Genomic DNA, 16,922 nt, shown 5'->3' on the forward strand with positions numbered 1-16,922 from the left:
CTATGGACAGATCCTCCAATCTCCGCTGTGGAGCTTTGCAGCTCCTTCAGGGTTATCTTTGGTCTCTTTGTTGCCTCTCTGATTAATGCCCTCCTTGCCTGGTCTGTGAGTTTTGGTGGGTGGCCCTCTCTTGGCAGGTTTGTTGTGGTGCCATATTCTTTCCATTTTATAGTAATGGATTTAATGGTGCTCCGTGGGATGTTCAAAGTTTCAGATATTCTTTATATAACCCAACCCTGATCAGCTTTGTCCCTGACCAGTTTGGAGAGCACCTTGGTCTTCATGGTGCCACTTGCTTGGTGATGCCCCTTGCTTAGTGGTGTTGCAGACTCTGGGGCCTTTTAGAACAGGTATACTGAGATTATGTGATACTTAGATTGCACACAGGTGGACTTTAACTAATTATGTGACTTCTGAAGGTAATTGGTTGCACCAGATCATATTTAGGGGCTTCATTAGCAAATATACGAACGCACACTTTAAAAAAATTTTTCAGTGTATTTATTTTAATACAGGTTATTATTTTCATTTAATTTCACCAATTTGGACTATTTTGTGTATGTCCATTACATGAAATCCAAATAAAAATCTATTTAAATTACAGTTTGTAATGCAACAAAATAGGAAAAACGCCAAGGGGGATGAGTACTTTTGCAAGGCACTGTATATAGACATAATATTACATGTGAAATGTCTTTAATCATTTGGAATTTCTGTGAGTGTAATGCTTACTGTACATTTTTTATTGTTTATTTCACTTTTGTTAATTATCTATTTCACTTGCTTTTGCAATGTAAACATATGTTTTCCATGCCAATAAAGCCCTGTGAATTGAATTGAGAGAGGGAGAGGGAGAGGGAGAGGGAGAGGGAGAGGGAGAGGGAGAGGGAGAGGGAGAGGGAGAGGGAGAGGGAGAACCTAGGTCAGAGAGAGAGAGAAAGAGAGAGAGGGAGAGGGAAGGATAGAGAAAGAGAGCAGAGATTTGTAGAAAAGAGAGGAAGGAAAAACTCAAGGAAAGAGTGAGAGAGAGGGAGGATCAGGAGACATACTGTATACAAACACACACACACACACACACACACACACACACACACACACACACACACACACACACACACACACACACACACACACACACACACACATAGTGTACGTACCCTGTCTCTGCGATGATCTCTGGTGCTACATATGTGGGGGTTCCACAGACGGTGTAGAGGGGTCCATCTACTACGGTGGCCAGACCAAAGTCCCCCAACTTCAGACTCTTACTGCCATCCACATGCTCATACACCTGGAGAGGAGGGGAGAGAGGAGAGAGGGGAGGAAATGAGAGGGGAGGGATGGAGAGAGGAGAGGAGACGACAGGAGAGGGACAAGAGAGGGTAGGGGAGAGGGGAGAGGAGAGAGAGGAGGAGAGAGGAGAGAGGAGAGAGGGGAGGAGAGGAAAGGAAAGGAGAAAGGGGAGAGGGGAGGAGATGAGAGGGGAGGAGATGAGAGGGGGGAAGAGGGGATGGGGAGGAGCAGGGAGGAGAGGAAAGAAAAGGCAGGGGAGAGAGGGGAGGAGAGGGGGAGGGAGAGGAGAGGAGAGGAGAGGAGAGGAGAGGAGAGGAGAGGAGTGAGAGAGGGGAGTGGTTAGAATAACTGTTAGGAAGGGGTAGAGCTTAGCTCCCTAGAAATATAGTTTATTTCTATGACAATATATTTTCATATGGCCACTAACGCATCGAATACTTACAGTGAAATGTATTTATAGAACAGCACAAAGGTACGGAGCATGACTCAGTCATTTAGCTACTTATGAAAATGTCGGGATTCATTCCGACTGGTAAGATAAGTTAAAGGTTAAAGGGCAATTCTGCCACTTTTAACATTTCAGTTGTTATTATTAAGTATTTAGTTATGGCCTACACAGTTTTTGTGTAATTTTATGATTTAATGTCTGTTGTACTGTTCAGTCATGTGCAAAACAGAAAATTGCTTCTCTGTGACGATTTCAATTAGGATCTCTGAGATGACTAATAAAACAATGATGGCCATCATACTCAGCCATCTATATAACCCGTCAGTAGTTTCTGATCATATTCAGCCATCTGTATAATCCGTCTGTAGTTTCTGATCGTATTCAGCCATCTGTATAACCCGTCTGTAGTTTCTGATCGTATTCAGCCATCTGGATAACCCGTCTGTAGTTTCTGATCATATTCAGCCATCTGGATAACCCGTCTGTAGTTTCTGATCATATTCAGCCATCTGGATAACCCGTCTGTAGTTTCTGATCATATTCAGCCATCTGGATAACCCGTCTGTAGTTTCTGATCGTATTCAGGTATCTGGATAACCCGTCTGTAGTTTCTGATCATATTCAGCCATCTGTATAATCCGTCTGTAGTTTCTGATCGTATTCAGCCATCTGTATAACCCGTCTGTAGTTTCTGATCGTATTCAGCCATCTGTATAACCCGTCAGTAGTATCTGATCCTATTCAGCCATCTGTACATGTCGTCTGTAGTTTCTGATCATATTCAGCCATCTGGATAACCCGTCTGTAGTTTCTGATCGTATTCAGCCATCTGTATATGCCGTCTGTAGTTTCTGATCATATTCAGCCATCTGTATAACCCGTCTGTAGTTTCTGATCGTATTCAGACATTTACATTTAACATTTAAGTCATTTAGCAGACGCTCTTATCCAGAGCGTCTTACAAGTACATACATTCATACTTTTTTTGTACTGGCCCCCCGTGGGAATCGAACCCACAACCCTGGCGTTGCAAGCGCCATGCTCTACCAACTGAGCCACACGGGGCCAACCCGTCTGTAGTTTCTGATCATATTGGATCTCCCTTCGTCTAATAACATCTGGAAATATTTTAAATAGACACTCAAAAACTCGTAGAATGACAGCTCCAGCTCTGGTGGCCGTTGCACAGTTTCCAAATAGCCCGTAGTAAGCATACAGTGTTGTTGGATGGTTGCTTGGACAGTCGCTAAGGCTGTATTTGGCTAAATTTCAACTCTGCCGTTATTGTTACAAACACTATTATTCTGGATGTAGTAGTTGGAATAGATAGCATGCTAGATAACCATTATAAGGTTAGCATTTTGTTAGCATCTAAATAAATCTGTAATGCAGATGACAATGACATGAACGTACTGTATATTCAGCATGATATTCATGCAACCAGTTAAAACCTAATGTCTAAGCTGCATGGGTCCCAGGACTGAAGAACTTCACTCAACTTTATCCGACTTTTCCCCCCCCGTTAGTTTACACTATTGACGTTTCGAATCGAATTCACATAATATTAGCCTCAAAATGAGCTATGTAACACGGAGATGTTGTTTTAGGCAGAGCGCGTCGGACCAGGGTTATATCGCAGTGACAGGCACAAACGGACGCAAGTACATGCGCTTGTTTTGAGATCAAAGGGAGAGAGCGGCTTGGAGTGGCAGATGTGTTCATTGATTAATGTGTGTCTCTGTCAAATAAAAAATAAATAGTTGATGAGTTATCAGCCCAGTTACAGCTCATTTGTGGTCAGCGATGGGGGATTGATTGCTTCCTACAAGAACACAAAATGTGTACATTTCTAGACATCTTTGAAAAGCCAGTCAGGTAAAGAGCTCTATTTACAGATGAAGTCGGAAGTTTACATACACTTAGTTTGGAGTCAATAAAGCTCGTTTTTCAACCACTCCACAAATGTCTTGATAATAAACTATTGTTTTGGCAAGTCGGTTAGGACATCTACTTTGTGCATGACACAAGTAATTTTTCAAACAATTGTTTACAGATAGATTATTTCACTTATAATTCACTGTATCACAATACCAGTAGGTCAGAAGTTATATACACTTAGTTAACTTCTTCAGGCTGCAGGGTGAATATTGAAAAAAATGGAAAATATGTGCACATTTTCAAACGGCCTCTTAAGAAATTTTTGATTTTACAATATGCATATATTTACTACTGTTGGATAGATAACAGTCTATAGTTTCTAAAAAGGTTTGAATTATTTCTCTAAGTTGAACAGAACTATTTTTACAGCCATTTTCCCAGCCGAATTGAGATTTCCAAAATGCGATGTGTCTCTTTAAGACCTTGTCTATACAAGGTCATGACACTTAGGACCGTAGAAACACGTCATACGCCTTCATCTGGGTGTAATGCGGAAGTGAGACTTGAAAGCAGTCGAATATCTCGTCCATGGACTGAATACCACACCTTCTTGTGAGACCTGCGCAGTTAAAAAAAAATTCCGGGCGCGAGGCAGAATTTGGACTCGGCTCCTGGAAGAAGCTCGATAACGGTAAATATGATCTCTTGCTACGATATTATTTGATACATGTCACAAAATCATCCTAAAGTATGTTTTTTCAATATACTTTAATTATATTATTGCAATTTATTCTCGACTTTAGACGTGATGTTTTGGAAGAATTTTTTGAAGACAGAAAGATTAGCGCCGCACAGCCGTGGTGCTTGCTAACCAAAGAGGGAAATATTTCGTTCTGGAACCCAACTAAAGACTGTACTGGACATTGGACCCCGTTACAACATTCTGATGGAATATCAACAAAGATAAGGACCCAATTTGGGATGCTTTTTCATATATCTGTCGAACTGTTCTATGCAAACTGTGCTAACTGTGCTACGCTAGCGCTTGACTAGAATCAATGCTGCCCAATGCTAGCTTATGTTGTTAGCTAATATAACGATATATTGTGTTTTCGCTGTAAAACACTTCAAAAATCGGAAATATTGGCTCTATTCACACGATATCTGTCTTTCATTAGCTATCCACCATATGTTTTTCTGAAATGTTTTATGAGGTGTAATTAGTAGTTGACGTTGGTGTCTGTATTTTCTCTGGCTACTCCCGTCTGATTTCAGACTGTAGCTATGCTGTAGCAATTATGGTAGCATCAATGTAAAACTGATTTATAGCTAAAATATGCACATTTTATGAACAAAACATAGATTTATTGTGTAACATGTTATAGGACTGTCATCTGAGGTAGTTTTTTCTGGGTTCTTTAGGTTGGTTTTAGGTTATTTCGGTTGGCTTGTGCATGCTACTTGAATCATAATTCATACATCATAATCATAATCATACGTGTCTGTCCACTTTTGTATTTGGTGGTGAGCTAACATAAATATATGTGGTGTTTTCTCTGTAAAACATTTAAAAAATCGGACATGTTGGCTGGATTGACAAGATGTTTATCTTTCAAATGCTATTGGACTTGTTAATGTGTGAAAATTAAATATAAAAAAAAAATAGATTTTGAATTTCGCGCCCTGCAGCTGTTGTCATTTTCGTTCCGACATCGGGTTTGCAGCCCAAACAGGTTAACTGTGCCTTTAAATAGCTTGTAAAATTCCAGAAAATTATGTCATGGCTTTAGAAACTTCTGATAGGCTAATTGACCTCATTTGAGTCAATTGGAGGTGTACCTGTGGATGTATTTCAAGGCCTACCTTCAAACTCAGTGCCTCTTTGCTTGACATTATGGGAAAATCAAAAGAAATCAGCCAAGACCTCAGAAAAAAAATTGTAGACTTCCACAAGTCTGATTCATCCTTGGGAGCAATTTCCAAACGCCTGAAGGTACCACGTTCATCTGTACAAACAATAGTACGCAAGTATATACACCATGGGACCACGCAGTCGTCATACAGCTCAGGAAGGAGACGCGTTCTGTCTCCTAGAGATGAATGTACTTTGGTGCTAAAAGGGCAAATCAATTCCAGAACAACAGCAAAGGACCTTGTGAAGATGCTGGAGGAAACAGGGACAAAAGTATCTATATCCACAGTAAAACGAGTCCTATATCGACATAACCTGGCCACTCAGCAAGGAAGAAGCCACTGCTCCAAAACTGCCATAAAAAAGCCAGACTACGGTTTACAACTGCACATGGGGACAAAGATCATACTTTTTGGAGAAATGTCCTCTGGTCTGATGAAACAAAAATAGAACTGTTTGGCCATAATGACCATTGTTATGTTTGGAGGAAAAGGGGGGAGGCTTGCAAGCCGAAGAACACCATCCCAACCGTGAAGCACGGGGGTGGCAGCATCATGTTGTGGGGGTGCCTTGCTGCAGGAGAGACTGGTGCACTTCACAAAATAGATGGCATCAAGAGGTAGGAAAATTATGTGGATATATTGAAATAACATCAGTCAGGAAGTTAAAGCTTGGTCTCAAATGTGTCTTCCAAATGGACAATGACCCCAAGCATACTGCCAAAGTTGTGGCAAAATGGCTTAAGAACAACAAAGTCAAGGTATTGGAGTGGCCATCACAAAGCCCTGACCTCAATCCCATAGAAAATGTGTGGGCAGAACTGAAAAAGTGTGTGCGAGCAAGAAGGCCTACAACCTGACTCAGTTACACCAGCTCTGTCAGGAGGGATGGGCCAAAATTTACCCAACTTATTGTAGGAAGCTAGTGGAAGGCTACCCGAAACGTTTGACCCAAGTTAAACAATATAAAGGCAATGTTACCAAATACTAATTGAGTTTATGTAAACTTCTGACCCACTGAGAATGTGATGAAAGAAATAAAAGCTGAAATAAATAATTGTCATTACTATTATTCTGACATTTCACATTCTTAATATAAATTGGTGATCCTAGCTGACCTAAGACAGGGGATTTTTTACTAGGATTAAATGTCAGGGATTGTGAAAAATGTATTTGGCTAAGGTGTATGTAAACTTCTGACTTCAACTGTATGTCTTAAAGGGGCAGTGTTGTATTTTGAGGCAGGCTATAATGAGCTAAGTAACCAATGGGCAGAGGGTAGGATACATTTCAGAGGGTAGGATACATTTTAGAGGGTAGGACACATTTCAGAGGGTAGGACACATTTCAGAGGGTAGGACACATTTCAGAGGGTAGGACACATTTCAGAGGGTAGGATACATTTCAGAGGGTAGGACACATTTCAGAGGGTAGGACACATTTCAGAGGGTAGGATACATTTTTGTCTGATTCTCTGTAATAATAATAATGGTGTGTGAATAATAATGAATGTTCTGTTGTAAAGTGGTTTCTTGCATCAAACAACACAATAGAACAACATCTTCAGTCACCTCCTTGTCTAAAGGACAAGTGGATTAACAGGTTCATGTCAAGCCTGCTGCTGTAGGCTGTATCATAGAACAGCTATTTCCATGTTATAATGTTATGGGATGCATTTTCTCCATTGTTTTTGATGGTATGCCACTCTGGTAGAACTACATTATGATCAAATAGCCACAGTAGCCTACTTGTACACTGTTAAAACTGTAACTTAAAGCAGGTACAGTCTCAGTTTTCACAGTAAATGCGCACCGGAAGTTGCATAGAATTTTCACAACGATGAAGTTTGAACCAGTATAAACTTTTTACGTACGTACGTGTGCTTGTGTGTGTTTGTGTGTGTGTGTGTGTGTGTGTGTGTGTGTGTGTGTGTGTGTGTGTGTGTGTGTGTGTGTGTGTGTGTGTGTGTGTGTGTGTGTGTGTGTGTGTGTGTGTGTGTGTGTGTGTGTGTGCGTGTGTGCGTGTGTGTGTGTAGAAGTGTTGAGAGGACAAGTGCGTAAAAGAGAGAGGGAGATGAGAAGATACAGATGCAGGATCTTAATTTGAGCCGATTTGCTACAGCAGGAAAATACTCCTGCAGCAACGGGAAATGTGAATTACAATTAACATGTAGGTGGTTGATACAAACTTTAGAAGCCTTTTTAAAATTCAAATACACTACAAGTTCGCAATTCTCTGAAAGAAAATATGGATCAAATGAATATCCGACATCTGTAACGAGAGAGACAGCGGGAGGGATGGTGGGAGAAGGACTGCATCATTGCAGAGGTGAGTCATGTCTCTCTCTCCTACTCAGAACGAGTGATGTCACTCCATCACTCCATCACTCAGAGACAAAGAGTGTGTTTATATTTATGTTTATGTATTTTCCCCTTTTTGTACTTTAAACTATTTGCACATTGTTACAACAGTGTATATAGACGTGACATTTGAAATGTCTTCATTCCTTTGGCGCTGTATTGTTCACTGTTTATTGTTATTGTTTATTTCACTTTTGTTTATTGTCTATTTCACTTGCTTTGGCAATGTAAACATATGTTTCCCATGTCAATAAAGCCCCTTCAATTGAGATTGAATGGATTGTGTGTGTCATATTTGATGAGTATATCTTTTAACAGTGATGCATCAAACCCTTTCAGTGGTGAGACTACTGACAATGCGATTACGGATCCGACAACACACACTCTCTCACACACACACTCTCTCACACACACACACACACACACGCGCACGCGCACGCGCACGCACACACACACACACACACACACACACACACACACACACACACACACACACACACACACACACACACACACCTATCTTACCAGTAGGTTTTCTGGTTTGATGTCTCTATGTACGATGTTGAGGCTGTGGAGGTATTTGATGGCGTTGGCCAGGTTGTACAGCATCCCGCTGGCATCTCTCTCTGTGTATCTATTAGTGGATGTGATGGCATCAAACAGATCGCCCCCCTGTGGACAACACACAGAATTACATGCAACAAAATACAATCCCAAAATAGTAATACCCATAAAACCTAGCGGTCAAACAGGGAAATGGTTCCAATCGTTTTTCCACCATTCATTTCCCCCCCCGTAGGGGATGTTAGAAACACTTAAAATAAGGGCTGTGTTTTGTGTAGGGTGTGTGCCTGACGTGACGTTTTGATAACAGTGTAAATCTCTCTGCGACAAGGTGACTTTTATCAACACGTAAACAACTTGTTTGCGTGTGAGTGTGAAGCAGAGTCCTGAGCAGTGTTCAGGGTAACGCCTTACAAAAGTAACACATTACATAAACAAATCACTATTATGAGTCACGGAGTAAAGTACCGCGTTATTCTTTTTCAAATTGCGTGAAATGTATTTCTTTATTTAACTGTTATTACAGTTACTTTCAGAATCATATCTCTACCGGGCGTGTTTCGATGATCCGATCTCGACTTGTTACCTCATTTAGTTCTCGAGCGGAGAAAGGCCGTTTGGAGAAACGTCATGACAACCGCTGTCCATAGAAATGTAAAGAGGACGAACCTCTTTAAATAAAAGTAAAGTTAAAGTACACAATAATGACAAATGGTAACAGACATAATATAGTTATTAGTATTTATTTAAGATTTTCCAGAGGGAAGCGAGAAACCAGAAACCCATTTTAGCCAATATGGAGTAAACTCGAGAACATGTCTGTGATATCTTTAACAAGTACATGGAGAAGCTCCTGAAAAATACACAAATAACCTAAAACTATATATGTGAAAATGTACTATATATTTGACTGTAGAAAGGCTTAGTACTACATTACCTGTAAACAATAGTGAGTTATTACAAAATATACATACATTAATCAGATATATTAAACTTTGTACACACAGAGGTCCTGATGAACAGCTGAGGTCTTGATGAACAGTTGAGGTCTTGATGAACAGCTGAGGTCTTGATGAACAGCTGAGGTCCTGATGAACAGCTGAGGTCTTGATGAACAGCTGAGATCCTACAAACAGCTGAGACCTTGATGAACAGCTGAGGTCCTGATGAACAGCTGATGTCCTGATGAACAGCTGAGGTCTTGATGAACAGTTGAGGCCTTGATGAACAGCTGAGATCCGGATGAACAGCCGAGGTCCTGATGAACAGTTGAGGTCTTGATGAACAGCTGAGGTCTTGATGAACAGTTGAGGTCCTGATGAACAGCTGAGGTATTGATGAACAGCGGAGATCCTACGAACAGCTGAGATCTTGATGAACAGCTCAGGTCTTGATTAACAGCTGAGATCTTGATGAACAGCTGAGGTCTTGATGAACAGTTGAGGTCTTGATGAACAGCTGAGGTCTTGATGAACAGCTGAGATCCGGATGAACAGCTGAGGTCTTGATGAACAGCTGAGATCCGGATGAACAGCTGAGGTCTTGATGAACAGCTGAGATCTTGATGAACAGTTGAGGTCCTGATGTACAGCTGAGGTCTTGATGAACAGTTGAGGTCCTGATGAACAGCTAAGGTCTTGATGAACAGCTGAAATCTTCATGAACAGTTGAGGTCCTGATGAACAGCTGAGGTCTTGATGAACAGTTGAGGTCCTGATGAACAGCTGAGGTCTTGATGAACAGCTGAGATCCGGATGAACAGCCGAGATCCGGATGAACAGCTGAGATCTTGATGAACAGTTGAGGTCCTGATGAACAGTTGAGGTCCTGATGAACAGTTGAGGTCTTGATGAACAGCTGAGTGGCAGAATCAGGTGTATTCAGCTATTTTAACAAAAAGCCTAAATAACCCTGTGGCTCATCAATACAAAACAGAATGGTCAAAATAGCCTCTTCCCGGTAGGCAAACCGTTACGCTACGAACCCTTTTATAGATACAGATTGCCATCATACAAACTGAGGCAGCAGACTTTCTGAAAATTAATATTTGTGTCATTCTCAAAACTTTTGGCCACGACTGTATAGTCTTGCAAACCAGCTCGACTATAATGCATACACAAGTGAAGCAGAAGCTTAAAATAGGGCCTGGTTTCACACAGACTGACACACACACTGAGACTCACAGGCCTAGAGACACACAGTCATTAAAATGAGAAAACTGTCAAGTCTCCTCTTGTAACTGTGCTGCCTTCCTCAATCGCTCACTTCTCTCTCTCTCTCTGTCTCTCTGTATCTCTCTCTCTTTGCATTCCTCTTTTTCTCTCTCTCTCTCTCTCTCTCTCTCTCTCTCTCTCTCTCTCTCTCTCTCTCTCTCTCTCTCTCTCTCTCTCTCTCTCTCTCTCTCTCTCTCTCTCTCTCTCTCTCTCTCGCTCTCTCTGTGTTGTGAGGATTGACAGCGGAGACAGGAAGCAGGTGCAGGGAGAACATTGAATGAATAACGGACATAAAACAGGACAGGAACAGCGTCTGGACAGGGGACAAAGTAACAACAGCAATGCTGACACATGGAACAAACAGAGGAACAGACAGATAAAGGGGAGGCAATCAAATAGTGATGGAGTTCAGGTGGGTCCAATGAGGCGCAGGTGCGCGTAACGAAGGGGACAGGGGTGCGTAATGATAGGCAGTCTGCCGCACTCGAGCGATAGAAGGGGGGGAGGGGGCAGGCGTGACATGTGTTTCCTTTTCCTCAATCTCCCTCTCTCTTTCTCTCATCCTCATACTTACCCTCTGTCCCTCTCTTTTTCTCTCCCTCTCTCTTTATGCCCTGTGTCACGTTATCTTTCTATTTTTTATCGAAGCTCTATATTGTTTTCTCTCTGTCAGTTTGTTACCTGTCTCCTCTCCTCTTCCTCCCTTTATCAATGTGACTCTCTTTTTCTCTCTCTCTCTCTACTCCTCTCCTCTTCTTCTCTCTCTCTCTCTCACTCCCTCCCTCCATCTCTATTCCTCATCATCCCTTTCTGTGTGTGCAGGTCTTGCTCCAGGCATAAGAGGTCGCTTAGGGCACTTGACCTCTAGGGCCCTCGACCAAAATATATATATATATATACAGAGCCTTCAGAAAGTATTCAAACCCCTCGACTTAATCCACATTTTGTTGTGTTACAGCCTGAATTCAAATGGCTAAAATATTTTTTTTTGAATTACCCATCTACACGCAACACTTAATAATGACAAAGTAAGAAAATGTTTTTTAAATGTTAGCAAATTTATTGAAAATTAAATTAAGAAATATCTAATTTACTTAAGTATTCACACCTATGAGTCAATACATGTTAGAATCACCTTTGGCAGCGATTACAGCTGTGAGTCTTTCTGGGTAAGTCTCTAAGAACTTTCCACACCTGGATTAGACAATATTTGCACATTTATTTATTTTCATTCTTCAAGCTCAATTAACCTGTTGAGGCTGGGGGCGCTGTTGTCACTATTTATGCTAATCGTGTAATTTTTGAAACGGCTTCCCACAAAATTCTTGATCGTACAATATGCATATTATTATTATTGGATAGAAAACAGTCTATAGTTTCTATAGGAGTTGAAATTTTGTCTCTAAGTGGAACAGAACCCATTCTACAGCAATTTCCCTGACATGGAGTCAGATTTCAGAAATGTTGGCCCCTGATCTGGAGTCAGTTAAAAGGCCACTGTTATTGCTATGAGTATACGGACACTGCTTACGTCTTCCCCTGGATGCCTTTACGTGATGACGATTTGAATGGGGTCGATTGCGCGTTCACAGGCACTATAAATTAAAAAACCCTGTAGCTAGCAACTCTTTTCTTGGTGCGTCATGCGCGTGGAGGACACCGACCCGCACCTGTTCCAAGCATTAGTGTTGGGAGTAATCTTTCTCCGGTCATGTTAAGACTCGTTATAGGAGTTAAAAACATCATAAGGTAGTTAATTTAAAGCGTTTTATAGCAATTTATATCCGTTTAGTGCGATTTTGGGACATTTATTTCTGAAACGCTGTGAATCGCTGGGCACGCTTCCAGTTCATCCCGAACGCAGTTGGCATTTCCACCTTGCAAGAGGACAGCTTTCCACCAAAAGACGATTAGACCCAAGAAAGGATCCTTTGCCCAAGATACTGATGGAAGAACAGCTCAAAGTAGGACATTTTTATTATGATAAATCGTGTTTCTGTCGAAAAATGTTAGTGGCTTAGGACGCCATGTTTTTTGACGTAGCTTCGCTTGGCGCAAACTGTATTGAAAAGTAAGGATAATTAAAAAAATGTAAATCCGCGATTGTATTAAGAATTAAATTGTCTATCAATCGCTGTCCACCCTATATTTTTTAGTCACGTTTATGAGTATTTATTTATAAGAGTAGATCACTGTCTAATATGGCGCACCAACATTTTCTCACCAGCTGGGCTACTTTTGTCATTGTGTAACCATGATTTTGGTGGCTAAATATGCACATTTTCGAACAAACTGTATATGCATGTTGTAATGTGATGTTACAGGGGTGTCATCTGAAGAATTCTGAGAAGGTTAGTGAAAAAATAATATATTTTGGCGATGTTTACGTTATCGCTCACTTTGGCTAGAATTAATGCTGGGGTAATGTTTGCACATGTGCTATGCTAATATAACGATTTATTGTGTTTTCGCTGTAAGACACTTAGAAAATCTGAAATATTGTCTGTATTCACAGGATCTGTGTCTTTCGATTAGTGTATGCTGTGTATTTTTACGAAATGTTTGATGATTAGTAAGTAGGTAAACACGTTGCTCTATGTAGTTATTCTAGTCCATTTGTGACGGTGGGTGCAATTGTAACCTATGCCATCTACCTGAAATATGCACATTTTTCGAACAAAACCTATCCCATACCATAAACATGTTATCAGACTGATGAGTTTTTTTCTTGGTTAGGGGCTATAAATATCTTAGTTTAGCCGAATTAGTGATAGCTACTGTTGTTGTTGGACAAATAAAAGATGGTGGATTATGCTAATGTGTTTTTAGCTAATAGATTTACATCTTTACATATTGTGTCTTCCCTGTAAAACATTTTAAAAATCGGACATGTTGGCTGGATTCACAAGATCTGTGTCTTTCATTAGCTGTATTGGACTTTAATGTGTGAAAGTTAAATATTTAAAAAAAAAATAATAATTGAATTTCGCGGCTCTGCCTTTTCAGTGGGGGTGGGGGGGGAGTGCCGCTAGCGGCACCCTCATCCTAGACAGGTTAAGTTGGTTGTTGATAATTGCTAGACTGCCATTTTCAAGTCTTGCCATAGATGTTCTAACTGATTTAAGTCTAAACTGTAACTAGGCCACTCAGGAACACTTAATGTCATCTTGGTAAGCAACTCCAGTGTATATTTGACCTTGTGTTTTAGGTTATTGTCCTGCTGAAAGGTGAATTCGTCTCCCAGTGTCTGGTGGAAAGCAGACTGAACCAGGTTTTCCTCTTAAGATTTTACCTGTGCTTATCTCCATTACGTTTCTTTTTATTCTACAAAACTCCCTAGTCCATAACGATGACAAGCATACCCATAACATGATGCAGCCACCACCATGGTTGAAAATATGAAGGGGTGGTACTTGGTATTCAGGGAAAAGTTCATTTCTTTGCCACAATTTCTGCAGTTTCACTTTAATACCTTGTTAATACCTTGTTAATACCTTGTTTTGGAATATTATTATTCTGTACAGGCTTCCTTCATTTCACTCTGTTCATTTAGGTTAGTATTGTAGAGAAACTACAATGACGTTGATCCATCCTCTGTCACGACTCTTACCGAAGGTGGCTCCCCTTCCTGTTCGGGTGGCGCTCGGCGGTCGTCGTCACCGGCCTACTAGCTGCCACTGATCTTTTCCTCCCCCTCCTTGTCTGTTTATTAGTTACACCTGTTTGTAATTAGGTTTATTAGTTGGGCTTTATTACCCAGCCGGCCCGCCTGCTGGGTGTGCGGGATTGTTTGATGTGTGCTGTCGTACACGCTGTAAGTCACGGTTGTTCGTGTAAGTTGGTTGTTTTCGGAACTGTTTAGTTCCCCTGTGTTTTGGGGCATTTGTTTTAAGTGGCGTCGTTTTCACCTATGTGGAATGTAAAAGCATAAAATTGTCAGCAATTTTTTTTTTATTATTTAAATTAGTACTCTACTCTGAACTCTCTGTCTCCTGCGTCTGACTTCTTCCTCCACTACACCCTGGGCATTACATCCTCAGTTTTCTCCTGTCACAGCCATTAAACTCTGTAACTGTTTTATAGTCCCCATTGCCCTTTCCTCTCTGGCAACTGAGTTAGGAAGGACACCTGTATCTTTGTAGTGACTGGGTGTATTGATACACCATCCAAAGTGTAATTAATAACTTCACCATGCTCAAAGGGATATTCAATGTCTACTTTTCTATTTTTTACCCATCTACCATTAGGTGTCCTTCTTTGTGAGACATTTGAAAACCTCCCTGGTCCTTTATGGTTGAATCTGTGTTTGCAATTCACTGCTGGACTGAGATAATGTGAGGTACAGTCATTCAAAAATCATGTTAAACACTATTATTGCACAAAGAGTGAAAGAGTGAGTCCATGCAACTTATTATGTGACTTGTTAAGCAAATGTTTACTCCTGAACTTATTTAGGCTCCTTGCCATAACAAAGGGGTCGAAAACGTATTGACTCGAGACGTTTCAGCATTTCATTTTTGTATTGAGAGTTAGAACAGTAGAAAACACCAGGTGCGATGTTGAAATGTGTTTGTGCATCAGCAGTCTTTCTCTAGTTTTGTCAGTCCAGTCCAGTCCAGACCTCCAGGAGAACCCCATTAATAGTGTCATTCATTCTCACTCAGATAGCAAACTAACATGACTTGAGTCATGGCAAAATGTGTAGAATTGCAGGAAATTTGCTTTAAAAATGTTTCTCTACCCCATGGCAAAATGTGTAGAATTGCAGGAGATGTGTTTTAACAAAGTAAAAATTTCTCTCTGCCCCATGGCAAAATGTGTAGAATTGCAGGAATTTGCGTTAAAAAAGCAAAAATGTATCTCTGCCCCATGGGAAAATGTGGAGAATTGCAGGAAATTTGCTTTAAAAAAAGCAAAAATCTATCTCTGCCCCATGGCAAAATGTGTAGAATTGCAGGAAATTTGCTTTAAAAAAGCAAAAAGAATTCTCTGCCCCATGGCAAAATGAATAGAATTGTAGGAAATGTGTTATAAAATTGCACAATTTTCTCTCCGCCCCATGGCAAAAAGTGCAGAACTGCAAAAAACGTTCTTTAACCTGTCTAGGATGAGAGTGCCGCTAGCGGCACTCCCCCCCACCCCCACTGAAAAACCAGTGCTGCGAAATTCAAAAAAAATATATTTTTTAAATATTTAACTTTCACACATTAAAGTCCAATACAGCTAATGAAAGACACAGATCTTGTGAATCCAGCCAACATGTCCAATTTTTTAAATGTTTTACAGGGAAGACACAATATGTAAAGATGTACATCTATTACCTAAAAACACATTAGCATAATCCACCATCTTTTATTTGTCCACCAACACCAGTAGCTATCACCAATTCGGCTAAACTAAGATATTTATAGCCCCTAACCAAGAAAAAAACTCATCAGATGACAGTCTGATAACATATTTATGGTATGGGATAGGTTTTGTTAGAAAAAAGTGCATATTTCAGGTAGATGGCATAGGTTACAATTGCACCCACCGTCACAAATGGAATAGAAAAACTACTTAGAGCAACGTGTTTACCTACTTACTAATCATCAAACATTTCGTAAAAATACACAGCATACACTAATCGAAAGACACAGATCCTGTGAATACAGACAATATTTCAGATTTTCTAAGTGTCTTACAGCGAAAACACAATAAATCGTTATATTAGCATAGCACATAGCACATAGCAGCCCAGCATTGATTCTAGCCAAAGTGAGCGATAAAAGTCAACATCGCCAAAATATATTAATTTTTTCACTAACCTTCTCAGAATTCTTCAGATGACACTCCTGTAACATCATATTACACAATCCATATAGAGTTTGATCGAAAATGTTTATATTTAGCCACCAAAATCATGGTTAGACAATGTGAAATGTAGCTCAGCTGGTCAGAAAATGTCCTTGCGCCACTTAGACAGTGATCTACTCTTATACATAAATACTCATAAACGTGACTAAAAAATATAGGGTGGACAGGGATTGATAGACAATTTAATTCTTAATACAATCGCGGAATTACATTTTTTAAATTATCCTTACTTTTCAATACAGTTTGCGCCAAGCGAAGCTACGTCAAAAAACATGGAGTCCTAAGCCACTAACATTTTTCGACAGAAACACGATTTATCATAATAAAAATGTCCTACTTTGAGCTGTTCTTCCATCAGTATCTTGGGCAAAGGATCCTTTCTTGGGTCCAATCGTCTTT

The 16,922-nt window shown here is 40.4% G+C and overlaps 1 protein-coding gene and 1 non-coding gene across 2 annotated transcripts in view; both read right to left on the minus strand.

Annotated features, from left to right (window-relative positions):
- dclk1a (doublecortin-like kinase 1a) overlaps positions 1-16,922 on the minus strand; it is a gene marked incomplete in the record, with an annotated part of 194,899 nt that overhangs the window by 10,415 nt on the left and 167,562 nt on the right. Inside the window, 2 exon segments of the mRNA XM_055936842.1 lie at positions 1,158-1,291; positions 8,416-8,562. Coding sequence (XP_055792817.1) covers positions 1,158-1,291; positions 8,416-8,562 — 281 coding nt within the window.
- On the minus strand, positions 2,733-2,808 carry trnaa-ugc (transfer RNA alanine (anticodon UGC)). The gene has a single exon. It is a non-coding gene; the product is annotated as a tRNA-Ala (tRNA).

The sequence above is a fragment of the Salvelinus fontinalis genome, chromosome 10 (assembly GCF_029448725.1).
Source record: "Salvelinus fontinalis isolate EN_2023a chromosome 10, ASM2944872v1, whole genome shotgun sequence".
Taxonomy (NCBI): domain Eukaryota; kingdom Metazoa; phylum Chordata; class Actinopteri; order Salmoniformes; family Salmonidae; genus Salvelinus; species Salvelinus fontinalis.